Source organism: Anarhichas minor, unplaced genomic scaffold (genome assembly GCF_050575085.1).
Source record: "Anarhichas minor isolate MPS153535 unplaced genomic scaffold, ASM5057508v1 ptg000014l, whole genome shotgun sequence".
Classification (NCBI taxonomy): Eukaryota; Metazoa; Chordata; class Actinopteri; order Perciformes; family Anarhichadidae; genus Anarhichas; species Anarhichas minor.
The window spans coordinates 15,255,099-15,272,478 of record NW_027466460.1 but is presented as its reverse complement, the minus strand read 5'-3'; the positions used below and the strand labels follow the sequence as shown (position 1 = coordinate 15,272,478).

The 17,380-nt window shown below is 46.1% G+C and overlaps 1 protein-coding gene across 3 annotated transcripts; it reads left to right on the top strand.

The window, feature by feature from the left end:
• Positions 1–1,091: 1,091 nt before the first annotated feature.
• LOC142949901 (uncharacterized) lies at positions 1,092–16,082 on the top strand. Of its 3 annotated transcripts, none has more exons than XM_076091774.1 (2): positions 1,092–1,185; positions 12,889–16,082. In XM_076091774.1, exons 1-2 carry the CDS (start codon positions 1,137–1,139, stop codon positions 14,634–14,636), a joined length of 1,797 nt encoding a protein of 598 aa, XP_075947889.1. In that variant the 5' UTR covers positions 1,092–1,136; the 3' UTR covers positions 14,637–16,082. The 3 variants fall into 3 exon arrangements, 2 of the variants coding, with proteins under 2 accessions (XP_075947889.1, XP_075947890.1); XR_012954101.1 differs by lacking the exons at positions 1,092–1,185; positions 12,889–16,082 and adding exons at positions 1,198–2,547; positions 3,473–4,346; XM_076091775.1 differs by lacking the exon at positions 1,092–1,185 and adding an exon at positions 1,198–2,547.
• Positions 16,083–17,380: the final 1,298 nt, after the last annotated feature.

Here is a 17,380-nt window from a genome sequence, read left to right as displayed (position 1 = left end):
CTATCGTGTAAAACATGGAGGATAAAATATAGGTTAATGTGGTATGTGTGGAGATTTTTTGGATGATGTTTGTTTTGTGTGAAATAATGTCAGTCTATTGTCTGATCCACTCTCCGGAGCAGAAGGTGGTGCTAATGCACCAATAAGCTGAATGCAGGTATTTCCTGCATTCAGTGAATATCAACTTCATTCACTAAATCAAAGAAAATAAAATCTCTTTAATGCGGTATTCATCTTCAGGGTAAAGAAATGCTTGAGGTATTTGTTTCCCTTCAAAATGAACTCAATAAAGAGCTCCAGTTAGTCAACATCTAATAACTGATGCAATAGAATAAAATATAAATAAATAGTAATTGTGCGTATCTCACTTATTAATTGCCATAAGAGCAGTAAATAATCATTTCAGAGTAAAATTCTGCTAGTTCAGTGAATTTCACATTTATATAAAGTACAAAACAAGTAAAAAAAACACTTAAATCAGCATTAAAGTTACAGTCTTGACCCAAAATAGAGAGTAGATAATGAAATTCTGTCATTAGAGCTCTTTGGCTGCTGTCGTACGATTTCATGTGTGCGTCTCGTTCAGATTTGTGTTCGTGAGGTATAAATCTGCTAGTCGGGAGTTACCCAGCATGCATTTCTTCATGATTGTACGTTAACAGTGACCATTTGTAAACATCTACTCTATCAGAGTTGGAGTCTTCTATAAACAATGATTCTAAACTGCCAGTTTTTAATCCAATGAATATAAAATATATATATCTAAAATGAAAAAAAGTACTGAAGAAAAAAACAGAAGCCAGAGTCAACAACCAATAAACATAAAGTTTAAAATAGAAACAGTACATCAAGTGAGAGTTGTTAAAATCCATATATAAGATTGCAGACATCGAATAGACAAATGTTACCTCAATGTTTAAATAGTTTTTATGCTTCGTTGTAATAGTATATATTTGATCAATTATATTATACAAGTACAACTGTTACGGTCACCTCATACTTTTTGTATCTACATGTGGAACTAAATGTTCACAAGCTTGTTGGTGCTACTCGGACCTTTTATTAACGCACAACAGTCCGTCTCGGTATATCTTCCGGAGTTTGTCTGGAGGAAACGTGTCTGTGTTCTTGTGAAAATGTCGAAAGTCCAAATGCTGAGATGTTTAGTCAACCAGCGACTAACTGGTAAAGTAAAGTTTGTTCTCTTTCATAACACCACGTAGATTTTCCAGCATGTTGAATTCTAAAATGATTCATATGTTCATGGTCACATAAGAGTTGATTCAAATATTATATTATCTGCGTCCATTGATACACTGGAAAGGGGGTGCAGCGTATGGCGGGAACACCGAACCACTCTCTGCGGTCAAGTGAGCCGTTATCCGAGGAACCTCGGTCACGTCAGCCGGCGCTTGAAATGTAATGTTCGTCTATTCGTGGTGCTATGTTACGGGCACTTTGATAGCCCAAAAAAGCCCGGAAATAGACCAATATTTGATCAATAATGTGAATTGCTGTACTCTTTGCCGACGAGGAAAACGCTACAGAGACGATAATACCAGCGGCAAGTTTCAAAAAGACTCGCCGAGATCAGGGTTTCCTAGGCGGGTACCATGAGCGCTGAGCCCCCGGTTCTGGCGGGGTTTATTGCCGAGATCAGGCAGTTCTAGGCGGGTAACATGAGCGCTGAGCCCCCGGTGCTGGTTTACTGCCGGTCCCGCTAGCAACACCTCACATCTCCGAAATCGTCGGAGCAGATTTTTAAATCGGCTGAATCTTGACAAACCGACCACAGATGTGATGCTTAAACAACTAACTTCTCGCCTCAAAACATCCCAAAATTACTTTTCGTGACTTAACAGTAGTATTTCGAAAGGTTTCAACTTCCAGTTGTGTAATTTCTCCTCCGCCATTGTTTCCTGTTGCTGGTGCAAAATGCATTCTGGGATATTTGGCTGTCCCAAGTCTAGACAAGTCACCTCCGATGCATCCCCGCTAAAATGGGCGGAGCAAGCCACATCCGGGCATTTGGACCTGGCTTGATGTGAACTTTGGGCCTTTCTCAATAACCAAGTTCACAAGTACGGACTTGTGAACTTTCGGAGTCTGGACTTGGAGTCCAGACTTCAAGTCCATACTCCAAAAGTACGGAGAATTGGAACGGCAGCTTACTTGGTGACTTCACCACTTTGGCCGGTCTTTCTTCACGCACGCATATTTAAAGAGCCGGTGGCGGGAAAAGGGTTGTAGGTTGGTTGTAACATATACGTGAATTAAAAAAGAAGAGCGCAAAAAGTAGATATTTGATATAAAAGTTATATATATATATATATATATATACATATACATACATACATACATACATACATACATACATACATACATACAATGGATTGGGCTGGGAAGATTGCGGTTGCGGCCGGTCATCTTTATCAAGAAGCCAAAGAGGAGGCGTCCGAACTCGGGAGGCGAATCCGTGAAAGACGAGCCAAGATGCGGCGGAGGATGGAGAGGAGACGTGCCTTATTAGCATGTCTCTCTTGCTTTGTAAGTCTGTCTTAACATTACACTTTTTTTAAACTAGTCTAGCCATTGTTCTTCTTCGTAACCTGTCCTCCCACTTTTAGGTAGACATGACAGTTGACTTCGTACACCCAAAGAAAAACGAATGTAGTTTAATATTGTATAAAGTTTCGATTTAATGTTTTAGGGAGTTCGTTTAGTTTAATGTCAGCTGTAGTTTCTGCTGCTGTTGAACTGTACTGGTTATACTGGGAGGTGTATCTCATATTTAGTCTATCCTCTTTCATATTGGATGAAGGAAACACCTCAAAAACAGATTACATAGAAAATACTTTTACATTATAATATTGCTGATGTTAACATGTATTGCATGGCTGTTGTAATATATAATCTATCTAGGCCTAATAAGCTGGCAGGTACAGAGGTTTGATACAGTAACAATATAACTATTTAAATATTAAACGGATTAGCCTATATTCCACATACACACCTACCGTTTGTCTTCTTGGTCAACAAACATCAAGAGGTTGATCATCAGTGTGACTGTCCTCGTACAGTTAGATACACAAACATCACTATACATTAAATTTAAGAAGTACCTGAACCTCATCTGTGTATCGTACATCATTAGTCATTAACCAGGACAGACTTCAACAGGACATTTCATGTGTATGATACAGAGATCATGGAGGCTACAGTAACTTCTGGACTCTGGTAAGATAGGTGTGTGTTTTTACACCGCCTCTCGAGCAATAAAAGAAATAGAAACCTGAGCACACAGGTCTGATATTAGAGGGACATACTGGTAGACTTCAACAATTCATATTTAGAAATCATTTATTGTTATTAGTATTAAATAGTCAAAACACAAATAGATATACTACATGCATTAATGTTACAACAATTAATAAACTGTTAAAAAAATATCTTGTTTTTGTTTTTTTAACAGGACCAAAGTCCCATTCAGAAATATGCACAATTGAAGGACCATGTCCCGATCCTTGCATTGTTCTGGTCTGAAGCTGACCTAAGACCAGCCTTCAGGCTCTCCAGGGACAGCATCAACATGCTGGTCCAGATGCTTCCCTGGCAAAAAAAACCATGGATGGAGCCATGAAGTTGAGGTGCTGGTCACAGTGTAATGGCTTGCCTGTGGAGCCTCCTACAGGGTCACTGCAGACATCTTTGCGATGCCACTGGCCACCGTTTGCAGGACCGTCCACAACGTCGTGGAGGAAATGATGACTATCATCCACAGAGTCATTCATTTCCCCAAACCAGAGGAGATGGGGGCCGGCTTTGTTCGCCTTGCTGGCCATGAGGCATTCCGCTGTGCTGCCGGTGCCATCGATGGGTGTCACGTCAGGATTCTTCCTCCTGCAGAGCCACACAAGAGATCCTGGAGGTCAAACCTCTGTTTGCCCCGAAGGTGATCGGTGCCTGCTGTGTCCTCCACAACATCTGTGTGGCAGCAGGTGACATCCTGGAGGAGGTGGAGGAGGAGGAAGGCCCAGGCCCAGAAGTCAACGAGGATGACACTGCTGACAGGAACCTGTCTGGGAACGGGATCCGAGGACGAATAGCTGCCCAGATTTCGGCTCCCGAAGGACTGCCTGCATGTCTGGGTCAACATGACTACATGTAGACAGTAAACCTCCCCAGTGGAAGTTATGTCCACTGGAAGACAATATTGAATTAAGTTGGTGTGTGTATATATATATGTTTTTTGCAATGTTCTTTTTCTTGTTCTGTCTAATTTAAATGTAACTTCATGACTGTAAATAACTAGCTGTAAAAAATAGGACTTTGTAATTGTTTGTTGTTGTAAATGTACACAATTGCTTTCAAAAATGATTATCCTGGGTTGAATTTCAAACACATTTATTTACAGTTTATCTACAAGCTTCTCGAACAGAGACGGGTATCTCTCTGCTCGTTCTGTGGCAGCCCTCTGCCTCTCTTCCTCTCTGGCCACTGCCTCTCTTTCTCTGCTCGTCCCTCTCTGCCTGCTCTTTAAAGTAGTCCAGGAGACCCTCACTGTCCCTGGTCCTCTTCCTGGTGGGCTGGTTGGCACCCCTTGCATCTTCCTCAGAAGGGGCAGAGGCCTGTGCACTGACACTGCCACCTGTAGTGGCAGTCAGGTTAGCAGCAACTACCAGGGGCGGACTGATTGAGTGCTGCCCCTGGAGTGCAGCATCCATGACCGAGTACCACTGCCAGGTGGCAGCAGTCACACTACCGGCCTCCACCCCTCTGCCCGTTGGAGGGTCCCTAAGCTCCTGAAAGTAGGCTATTACTTACTACACCGTGACGCTGACTGTTTGAATGTATTCACAGTCCCAAAGAACACCCACTGCATCCCTTTTGTCTGTGTTAGGTTTCACAATTGGCCTGGCAAATTACTCTTTTCGGGGAATCATATTATATTTAAATATAATACAAAGCAGAGATTACCTTGTACTTGTTCTTCAGGTTGTTCCACTTCTTACTGGCCTGTTTTACGGTTACCCCCAGACCTGCTGTGGTAACAAAGTCCCTGGGCAAAACATAAAACAACAGTGACACGGGTCCAACCCTAACCCACTTCAATAAGATATTAAATATTTCAGATTGAGACTGCACAAGTCTACAACCCTTCCCTAGACATAGGCCTACACGCAATGAGAAAAGCACTCAAAATCAATACTCACTCCCATCCAGTTTTACAGGAGTAGCGCCGGCCTGTAAAAAGGCTCTCGTTGGCCACCCTCCAGTCAATTAGGGCCCGGGTTTCCTCAGTTGTCCCTTAATTAAAATATTGCTTAAATGTTCGTTATAATGGACAATGATAGACAGCATAACCAGTCTGTATAATATGGATAAAGACGAGCTAACAAGTCGGTCAAAAGTTAAAAGACAGCGCTCTAGGTCAACGTTAAAGTTAAATTAATATTACATTTTAATAATAAAACTGATTTAACGTTACCTGTAAACAAACAATAGACTATTGAGACCAACATATTATTCGTTAGATTCAACCAAACCCAATTATAGCTTATGTTTAACCGTACAACGGAGACGTCAATACCAGCGGCAAATTTCAAAATGACTTGCCGAGATCAGGCTGCTGCAGGCGGGTAACATGAGCGCTGAGCCCCCGGTGCTGGTTTATTACCGGTCCGTCCCGCTAGCAACACCTCACATCGCCGAAATCGTCGGAGCTAATTTTTAAATCTGCTGAATGTGTCATGGTAGTGCGGGGCTGGACCCAAAAGCAAGGACTCGGAGTTGGAGTTAAACACAATTCTTTTATTTGCCAGAGAGAGGTGTGGGAGCTGGGCTGAGAGGCCGTAGCTGTCGTTCACGGAGAGAGAACAAACGATCTGGCGAGGAGTTGAGGGAGAGCTGAGTAGATATACTGTGGGAGCTTGATTAGGGAATGAGTTCCATGTGTGTGAGTTGATTGGCAGCAGGAGGGGGAAAGGAAGGCCACGCCCAGGCAGACACACCTGGGACCATGACAGTACCCCCCCCCTCAACGGGAGCCTCCGGGCGACCCGCCGGGCTTGTCAGGATGGGTCCGGTGGAACTCCCGGACGAACTCAGGATCCAGGATGAAGGACCGAGGTACCCATTGCCGCTCCTCTGGGCCATATCCCTCCCAGTCCACCAGGTACTGGTACCCTCTGCCCCGACGACGTACGTCCAAGATCCGTCGAACAGAGAAGGCTGGGTGGTTGTCGACCACCCGGGCGGGAGGTGGGGGATCGGAAGGAGGGCAAAGAGGGCTGGAAGAAACTGGTTTTAATTGCGAGACATGAAACGTGGGGTGGATCTTCATAGTGTGAGGTAGTTTTAGCCTGAGAGCAGTTGGGTTGATTATCCGTTCTATGACAAAAGGGCCAATGTAACGGGGTGACAGTTTCCTAGAGTCGGTCTTCAGCGGGATATTTTTGGAAGAAAGCCAAACACTCTGACCTGGTTGGTATGCTGGGGCAGGGGTCCGGCGGCGGTTAGCAATGCGCCGGTTGCTGTCGGCAGAGCGGAGTAGGGCTTCGCGGGTGTCTCTCCAGACCTTCCGGCAGCGGCGGAGGTGCATCTGCACCGATGGGACAGCCAACTCGCACTCCTGGGAGGGAAACAGAGATGGCTGATAGCCCACAGAAGATTCAAACGGAGACAAACCCGTGGCAGCACTGGTCAGCGAGTTGTGGGCGTACTCCACCCATGCCAGTTGCGAGCTCCAGGTGGTGGAATTGGTGGCGGTTACACACCGTAGAGCAGCCTCAAGGTCCTGGTTAGCCCTCTCCGACTGGCCATTGGTTTGCGGGTGAAAACCGGAGGAAAGACTGACCGTTGCGCCAAGAGCACGGCAGAATAACCTCCATACCTGTGAGATGAACTGTGGGCCACGGTCAGACTATGTCCAGAGGAATGCCATGGAGGCGGAAAACATGGCTCACTAAAACGTCGGCGGTCTCACGGGCAGTGGGCAGCTTAGGAAGGGCCACAAAATGAACAGCTTTAGAAAAACGGTCGATGATGGTGAGTATGACTGTGTTACCTTGAGACGGGGGTAGACCGGTTACAAAGTCTAGAGCAATGTGGGACCAGGGACGGCTAGGAACAGGAAGTGGACGTAGTAACCCAGCCGGTGGACGATGGGAGGTCTTCCCTCGTGCACAGACCGTGCATGCAGCAACATAGGCCCGGGTGTCTGCTTCCATGGATGGCCACCAGAAATGTCGCTTCAGGAGGGACAGGGTACGGTTCATCCCTGGATGGCAGGCAAAACGGGAAGTGTGCACCCACTGGAGAACCTGAGACCGGACAGAGTTAGGGACAAACAAACAGTTTGGGGGGCCGTTACCTGGGTCTGGCTGTGTCCGTTGAGCCTCCCTGACCATGGATTCGATCTCCCAAGTAACTGCCGCTACCACACAGGTAGGAGGAAGGATGGAGTCTTGGCTGGGTAGAGAATCCACCGAGACATAAAGGCGAGAGAGGGCATCAGGTTTCGTATTTCTAGAGCCGGGCCGATAGGTGAGGGTCAAATTAAAGCGGCCAAAAAACAATGCCCAGCGGGCTTGACGGGAGTTGAGGCGTTTGGCCGACTGGATATACGCCAAGTTCTTGTGGTCGGTCCAAACCACAAAAGGTTGCTCTACTCCTTCCAGCCAGTGCCTCCACTCCTCCAACGCAAGCTTGACTGCGAGTAACTCTCTGTTGCCAACGTCATAGTTGCGCTCGGCTGGGGAGAGGCGATGGGAGAAAAAGGCACAGGGATGGAGTTTCTGATCGGAGGTAGAGCGTTGCGAAAGGATTGCCCCCACTCCACTGTCTGAAACATCCACCTCCACAATGAATTGACGAGAGGAATCGGGCTGAATCAGGATGGGGGCTGAGGTGAAGCTACCCTTTAGGTCGTTGAAGGCAGACTCCGCCTCAGGGGTCCAAGCGAAGGAGATGGAGGTGGACGTGAGTCTGGTTAGAGGTGCTGCCACCCTGCTGTAGTCTCTGATGAATCTGCGATAGAAATTTGCGAAGCCCAGAAAGCGCTGTAGCTGCTTTCGGTTGGAGGGTCGGGGCCACTCCGTCACTGCCTTGATCTTGTCTGGGTCGGCCCTTACCCTCCCACTCTCAATGATGTAACCCAGAAAGCCGACTGAACCAGCATGGAACTCGCATTTCTCTGCTTTGACGAAGAGCCGGTTCTCCAACAGTCTCTGAAGGACCTGGCGGACATGGGAGACATGGTCGGACATGTTCTGGGAGAAAATAAGGATGTCGTCCAAGTACACAAAGACAAAACGATGGAGGAAGTCTCTTAGCACATCATTGACCAAGGCTTGAAAAACAGCGGGAGCGTTAGTGAGGCCGAAAGGCATTACCAGATACTCAAAATGTCCGAGTGGAGTGTTGAAGCCGGTCTTCCATTCGTCCCCTTCCCTGATTCTGACCAGATGGTAGGCATTCCTGAGGTCCAGCTTCGTGAAAACCGTAGCACCCTGAAGAGGCTCAAAAGCAGAGTTTATTAGGGGTAAGGGGTACTTGTTCTTTATTGTAATATTGTTTAATCCACGAAAATCAATACAGGGTCGCAAAGAGTGGTCCTTCTTGGAAACAAAAAAGAATCCAGCTCCGACAGGGGATGAGGATGGTCTGACTATGCCAGCTGCCAACGACTCCTTGATGTATCTCTCCATGGCCTCCCTCTCAGGACGGGACAGGTTATAAAGCCGACTAGACGGGAGAGGAGCGCCCGGGAGAAGATCTATGGCACAGTCGTAAGGGCGGTGAGGAGGCAAGGAGAGGGCTAAGTCCTTACTGAACACAGTCCCAAGATCGTGATACTCCGCTGGGATGGCGGACAGGTCAGGAGGCTGAGGGCTCGGTGGTGATGTGGTGACCTCTGCAGGGGGCAGTGCTGACTGCAAGCAGGCAGAGAGACAAAAGGGGCTCCAGCTAAGGACTCTCCCTGCCGACCAGTCGATGTGTGGGTTGTGCAACCTTAACCAGGGATGGCCCAAGACTAGCGGCGAGTTAGGGGAAGAAATTATGTTGAGCCGAATAATCTCACTATGGTTACCAGACAGGACAAGGGACAAAGGGACTGAATGATGGGTAACTCGCGCAAACGGCTTGCCATCTAAAGCAGTTGCCAAGAGGGGGGACTGTAATCGTTCTAAGGGAAAACCAGCCTGGATGGCCACATCTCTATCTAAGAAACTATCCTCAGCGCCAGAGTCGACCAAGGCTAGGAGGGGCAAGGATAGTTGTTTGTGACAAAGAGTGGCTTGAATCAGCAACCTAGATGGGAGTGACTGGCTCGGGGAGCTGGACTCTGAACTAGACAGGGAACTAGACGGGGAACTGGGTTGGCTCGCCAGAACCCCCACTACTACTGGCGAGCCCTGTCTTTTGGGCGGACTGGGCAGAGAGCAACAAAGTGACCGGACTGGCCGCAGTACAGGCACTCACCCACCCTCATCCTGCGCAACCGTTCAGCAGGAGAAAGATGAGCCCGGCCCAGCTGCATGGGCTCCTCGCCAGGAGGAGCAGGGTCTGGAGGCGTGGAGAGATGAGCCGGCATGGGGTACTGAACCGGGATGGGGGGTTGCACTCCCCAGTTAGCTTGAGGTGGTGACGAGTGGAAGCGGGCAAACTGACTGGGACGGCCGGCCCTCTCCTTGTGTCGCTCACGCAGGCGGTTATCGAGCCGGATAGCTAGGGAAACCAGAGAATCAAAGTCTACAGGTTCATCACGAGAAGCCAGTTCATCCTTTAGGTGTTCGCTGAGCCCATTCAAAAACGCCCCTCGCAAGGCCTCATCGTTCCATCTGGAATCCGCTGCGAGTGTTCTAAACTCCACAGAGTAATCAGCCGCACTTCTGGGGCCCTGCCGAAGGTTAAGCAAGCGTCTAGCCGCATTACCAACGTGGTCCGGGTGGTCGAAAACCCCCTTCATCCTGCAAATGAAGTCTTCATAGGAAAGGGCTGTAACTGCCAGATTAGAATTAACGGCTTCTGCCCAGGCTAAAGCCCTTCCTCTCAACAGTCCCAAAATATAGCGTACCTTGGAAACATCGGAGGGGAAGGTCAACGGCCGCTGGCTAAAAACCAGAGAACACTGGAGAAGAAAACCTCGGCACCTACCCAGGTCTCCGGAGAAGGGTTCAGGGTCCGGAGCATAGGACTCTCTAAATGGAGTGGGTACTTCCGGGTACAGAGCTGGAGAGGGCTGGAGGCCGGGCTGTGCAGGATCAGCTGAGGGAGGCAACCGAGAGGTTAACAGAGACACTTTCCTTGTTAATTCCGCGATTTGGTCTACCATTGCCCGGTCGTTGTCAAATAGGGTGTGGAGATACGCTTGATGTTGTCCGAGTAAGGCTCCTTGGCTGGAAAGCGCCGTCGAGACGGTGGGCTCCTGCACCGGTTCTGCTGGGTCCACTTGGCCAGATCGTTCTGTCATGGTAGTGCGGGGCTGGACCCAAAAGCAAGGACTCGGAGTTGGAGTTAAACACAATTCTTTTATTTGCCAGAGAGAGGTGTGGGAGCTGGGCTGAGAGGCCGTAGCTGTCGTTCACGGAGAGAGAACAAACGATCTGGCGAGGAGTTGAGGGAGAGCTGAGTAGATATACTGTGGGAGCTTGATTAGGGAATGAGTTCCATGTGTGTGAGTTGATTGGCAGCAGGAGGGGGAAAGGAAGGCCACGCCCAGGCAGACACACCTGGGACCATGACAGAATGTTGACAAACCGACTACAGATTTGATGCTACAACAACTAACTTCTCACCTAAAAACATCCTAAAATTACTTTCCGTGACTTAACAATAGTATTATTTAGAAGTTTCAATTTACAGTTGTGGGAAATTACTCCTCCGCCATTGTTTCCGCTTGCTGGAGTGAAATGCATTCTGGGATATTTGGCTGTCCCAAGTACAAACAAGTCACCTCCGATGCATGCCCGGTAAAATGGGCGGAGCGAGCCACATCCGGGCATTTGGACTTGGCTTGATGTGAACTTTGAATTGGAACAGTACTTGGGCTGAGACTGATGATGTTTCACAAGTCCACGAGTTCACAAGTACAGAGAAGTACGCATATTGAGAAAGGGCCATAGTCTATTTAATTCTTCCATATTTTAAATCTGCACTGTCTCAGCTGCAGAACGGTACCAAACGGTTTGATATAAATCACTGAATACAACTTGATCAATGATAGAATGAATTAAACAATCATACAACATAGATAGACCTTGTTATCATGACACATACAGACCTGGTTACTGGCAAGTATGACAATTTAATTATTGATAATCATACAATTATTCAATAGGATTATTTAAATAATAACAGACCACCCTGGGACCTCTAGGTTCCTGAGAGCAGTCTCTAGACAAAGTTTATTAGTTGAGATTGTGTCATTGTTGTTATTGTCACATTTCAGTTTCATCATATTTACGTGGATGTTCTCTATGGCTGACTACCAAGGTGGAGTGCTATTGGTTCAGAAACGGAGCGCACCGATGATGTACGTCCACGGTTACGTTGTGGCTGCTTCTGAAGGTTCTATCCACTGTTTCTACGGTGGCAGGTTTACGTACATTAGTCAACTATAACTGCCCACATGATCACATCTCAGCCGGACTTTATGGAGGATGCAGGTTCTTTGAATACTTAGCAATGTTGGTAGTGCCACACTTTTTTGCCATGTAAACTATTGATGACCTCATTGCTGCTGGTGCGTTGTCTTTACAATTTGTGTCGGCATGTCTGTTTGGTAACTGTGCACAGGGAGTGTAAGAGGGAATGATGGCAGGAAATAAAGTGTATCTACAGGAGACTATTTGCTCAACACTAATATTTCTTTGTAACGTCTCAGTGTGTGTTTACTGTTTTCCTGCAGACGTCCAGCAGCTGTTGGTGGTTCACAGGGAGTGTAATGCCGTGTTCACACCAAACGTCATTCACGCCGCCGGTCTCGCCGGAGACTATTTGTGTTAATTCACGCGAGAGGGGGCGTGGCTTATTGCCCTGAAAGCCGTTCAACTGTCCGCCATTAACCATGGAAAAAAATAACCTATTTCTGCTTAGTACGTGTTGTGGAAGTCACAGATATCCTGGGAATCTAAACGCCATCATGTCTGGGTTCATAATATTGTCCAGAGGAGCTCCGTGGATTTTAATCGAAGTGTATTCACTGTGTCTAGCAAGCCACAGGTCGCTGTTTACTACAGCTGTATGAACACAAAATAAACTGATTTGGCTGTGATTTAATGGCAATAAACCGACAAAAAGGGACTCCGAAATAACTACGTAATGATGCCGATTTGTACTTGTCTTCTCAATGGAGCTCGGATGGATCGGTGCTAGGCTATGCTAACATTGTAGCAGCTCCACCAACACTCAGAATAACGTCATGTAGACGTAAATACGGCAGCGTCTATTCATTGTTTGTACCATATGGTTTACACACGCACATTTATACACATAGTTTGGTCCGGTCTCTATTGATATGAGGTATCGTAGAGCTCTGGGTGAACACAGACGGCTACAGTATTTATTTCCCGATTCAATAACGGCAGTCAGTGATGACAGGAGAAACATCTCAGCGCTGCTAGGCTATCGCGCCGGGGCGTAACGCGAATATTTCGCCGAAGTTGAAAAATTTCAACTCATGCGTTTGACGCAAATTTGCGTCAATCGCGCCATCGCAAATTCGCGTCGCTCCAGTCTCATCGCGTCTGTGCATAGACTTTGTATGTAATCTACTCACGCGAATACTGATGATGGCAGGAAATAAAGTGTACCTACAGGAGACTATTTACTCAACACTAATATTTCTTTGTAACGTCTCTGTGTGTGTTTACTGTTTTCCTGCAGACGTCCAGCAGCTGTTGGTGGGTCAAGAAGAGGTTCCCCCTGAGCAGCAGGAGTGGAGCTCCAGTCTGGACCAGGAGGACCCAGAGCCCCCACACATTAAAGAGGAACATGAGGACCCAGAGACCCCACACATTAAAGAGGAACAGAAGGACCCAGAGCCCCCAAACATTAAAGAGGAACAGAAGGACCCAGAGCCTCCACACATTAAAGAGGAACAGAAGGACCCAGAGCCCCCACACATTAAAGAGGAACAGGAGGACCCAGAGCCCCCACACATTAAAGAGGAACAGGAGGACCCAGAGCCCCCACACATTAAAGAGGAACAGGAGGACCCAGAGCTCCCACACATTAAAGAGGAACAGGAGGACCCAGAGCCCCCACACATTAAAGAGGAACATGAGGACCCAGAGCCCCCACACATTAAAGAGGAACATGAGGACCCAGAGCCCCCACACATTAAAGAGGAACATGAGGACCCAGAGCCCCCACACATTAAAGAGGAACATGAGGACCCAGAGCTCCCACACATTAAAGAGGAACATGAGGACCCAGAGCCCCCACACGTTAAAGAGGAACAGGAGGACCCAGAGCCCCCACACATGAAAGAGGAACAGGAGGAACTCTGGACCAGTCAGGAGGGAGATCAGCTTCAAGGTCTGGAGGAGGCTGATGTCAAGTTCTCATTCAGTCCTGTGAAGAGTGAAGATGATGAAGAGGAAGCTCAGTCCTCACAGCTTCATCAAAGACAAACTGAACAGATGGAAACAGATGCTGATGGAGAGGACTGTGGAGGACCAGAACCAGACAGGAACTCAGATCCAGATAGACATCCAGAACCAGATAATGCTGACAAGACTGGAGAATCTTCTGACACTGATGACAGTGGTGATTGGAAGGAGACCAGAGAACCTCAGTCAGGTTTAAACTCTTTGAAACCTGATGAGGTCCATGTCAGTGATTTAAGATGTAGTGCTGGTGAGAAACTGTTTACATGCTCCGAGTGTGGGAAAACAACTGGCACGAGTGGAGATCTGAAGATACACATGAGAACCCACACAGGAGAGAAACCTTTCAGCTGCAAAGTTTGTAAGAAATCTTTTAACCAGGGTTCAACTTTAAAGACACACATGATAATCCACACAGGAGAGAAACCTTTCAGCTGCTCAGTTTGTAAGAAATCTTTTAACCAGGGTTCAACTTTAAAGACACACATGATAATCCACACAGGAGAGAAACCTTTCAGCTGCTCAGTTTGTAAGAAATCTTTTAACCGGGGTTCAACTTTACAGAAACACATGATAATCCACACAGGAGAGAAACCTTTCAGCTGCAAAGTTTGTAACAAATCTTTTAACGATTGTTCAAATTTTCAGAGACACATGAGAACCCACACAGGAGAGAAACCTTTCAGCTGCTCAGTTTGTAAGAAATCTTTTAACGATTGTTCAACTTTACAGACGCACATGAGAATCCACACAGGAGAGAAACCTTACAACTGCAACGTTTGTAAGAAATCTTTTAACGATCATTCAAATTTAAAGAAACACATGAGAACCCACACAGGAGAGAAATCTTTCAGCTGCTCAGTCTGTAAGAAATCTTTTAACGATCGTTCACATTTACAGATACACATGAGAACCCACACAGGAGAGAAACCTTTCAGCTGCTCAGTGTGTGATAAAAGATATCGGCACAAGTCAGCTCTGAAGTCACACATAATTAATCATACAAGAGACAACCGGCTTTAGTGGTTCTGTTTGTATACAAAAGGTAAATCTGACACACCACGTAACGCAGGGGAAGAAATATGGTGCTTTTTTCCTATCTTTATTCAAAAGCATGTTTTAATTTGAGAGCATTGCTTATTGATTCCACGTTCAGATTTTCTCAAAACCCTGTCCTCACACACAATTAGGCCCCGCTTGTGATTAGTGACACAATTATCCTCACGTTGGCAGGGAGCTTAGTACTGTCTTTAGTTTGATCCAGTAGACTAATTGAGTTTTTATTTTCTAGTTAGTGTTGGTTTTCTAGAGGGGTCCGGGGCACGCTCACCTGGAAGAAAATGTTGTCGTGAACTGTTGCACCCTTGTTGCCATATTGAGAGCCGTGCGGAGGCAATCCTTCAATCATAAATTTGTTCTGAGTTTGTAATTCAGCACAAAACAAAAGTTTTAAGAAACACATGAGAACCCACACAGGAGAGAAACCTTTCAGCTGCTCAGTTTGTGATCAAAGATTTATGCGCAACGCAGATCTAAAGGTACACATGAAAACTCACACAGGAAAGAATCCCCTTTAGCCATTTTACCCAATCACCCCTCTGCATATCCCTCTAAACGGTGGGCCCATAGGGCGGCGGCTCAATGTAGATTTTTCGGGTTGTTCCTGGTCGAACCATATGTCTCACGTCCCGGAAACCAGACTCTCACCAGCAAGGTCCACTCCCAGGTCTGGCTCCAGAAAGAGGCCCCGGTTTCCCTTTTTTTGGCCCAGCTGCCACAACTCTTTTCAGATGGTCAGTGAATTCTTGGTCTAAGAACACAGGTCACAGGTCACACACACAGCCCTAAACCAAGTTAAGGTAATGATTTATTGGAAGGGTGTAACATTCAAGACACTTTGCTTTCTGTTAATATTGTAACATTACCCATCTTCATAGTGTTGTTTTTTACTGTTCAAATACAAGTTTTGCTTATTTGCTGATGTAAATATCTTCTTATATTAAGTTATTTTACATGTTTAGATCCAGAATTTCAGAAAAATACCAGAAGGCAATTCATGTGTTGATGCATTGACTTCTGCAAGTGTGTGTTTTCCTTTGTGTAATGTTATAGTTTCTGTTGTCTCTGTTTAGTCACCCAGTCCTACACACCTTTTCACTTTACCCACCAGGTGTCCCTGTTTCTCCTCTTGTATATATTGTTTTTAATGGTTTTGAGGGAATGTGTTGTTATGATTTAGGTTCGATGTTTTCCTGGTAATTTTAATATCCCTTTTCTAGTAATGTGCATCCTGAGCTTAGTACATACTGTAATATCAAAATAATGTATCTAAATGTAAAAAAACAAGAATGAAATCACACATTGTCATTTTACTTATTGCTGAGGGAGCAGAGGAGCAGAAAAAGATCAGAAGGCAGTTAATGGGTTGAATTTTGTCTTCTGCAGAAGTAAATAAATGTTGGAAAACAATCAATTGAGTTTTATTTTTTCCATGTCCAACCCACACCCATTACATAAGGAAAAGATGGGAATAATTTATAGAGGCTTTTATTTTGTAGGTTAGCCACCAAGTTGCAGCAGAACCTGCCCTGCAGGTAGAAATGGGAAACACACCGCTGGATTTAAGGAGAAAGCAACTGATGGCAAACTACTGGGCTAATTTATGGAGACACAATGATTCTCACCCTGCAAAAGGAGCGTTTCAGGTGGTCTGGGAGAGTGGGAGGAGTCAGAGGGATCACTTTGGTCGGGTAGGCAATGACATTGCAAGAGAATCTGAAGTGTTTGATCGGAGGATAAGCCCTCAGTAGTTTACCTGGTGGTGGCTCCATGGACACTTGTGTGGCCTGACATAGACTGGTATTTGTTAGAGGTTGAAAAGGACAGAAAAAGATTAAATTGATTTGTTAAGTGCATTTGAATATTATGTAATGAAAGAGTATCGTGATTTTACACGGATGGTCCTAAGAAACCTGAGACAGGAGAGACAGGATATGGGGCGGCAACACATCGACATGGACTATTGGAGCCGGGGATCGAACCGCCGATCCTCTGATTCCACCCTGCTCTACCACAGTCGCCCCATATACTGCATGAAGTCCTCCAGTCAACCAGAAGAATAACTAATCAGGGAGGTCAGGTTACATTCCTGTGGGTTCCAGCGCATGTAGGGGTGAGTGGGAATGAGAGGGCGGATGAGTTGGCAAAGAGGGCTTTAAAGACAGGAAACACAGATATGCACATTAGTGTCAGTAAAGCAGACGTCAAGTGTATTATTTGGGGAAAAGAATCAACCGAATGTGGCAAAAAAGGGATGCATGAATGCACATTAAAAGGAGTACTGAGCCTGGGTGAGGGAGCACAGGTGAGGGTACTGTTAGCTTTCTGAAGGAACACAGGTTTTGTTTTTCATAGGATATGATGGAAATGCAGGGAAAAGGGTGATTGCCAGAGGCGAGGAATTTATATTTGTATTAGGGCTGGGCAAGTTAATGCGTTATTATCGCGTTAATGCATTAATTAATTAACGCCGACAATTATATTATTGCGCGTTAACGCAGTTTTTATTATTAGGAATTTATAGGTGTAGAGTAAACAGTCTTCAAGTGTGGATCAGCTGGTTATGATAGTAATTCTAGGAACAGACTCATCCTTGAACTAAATTCCACATGTATAACAAACACTGAGGAGTTATGCTCCATTCAAGGATCAAAGTTGCAGTCCTAGGCTTGTATTCTTTTATACAGAGCTTCTGTTATTTAGCCGAC

Coding starts and splice junctions, on each gene's coding strand:
- LOC142949901 (XM_076091774.1), top strand. CDS start 1,137: ATGTCGAAAGTCCAAATGCTGAGATGTTTAGTCAACCAGCGACTAACT. Junction 1,186..12,888: donor AGTCAACCAGCGACTAACTG/GTAAAGTAAAGT, acceptor GTTTTCCTGCAG/ACGTCCAGCAGCTGTTGGTG.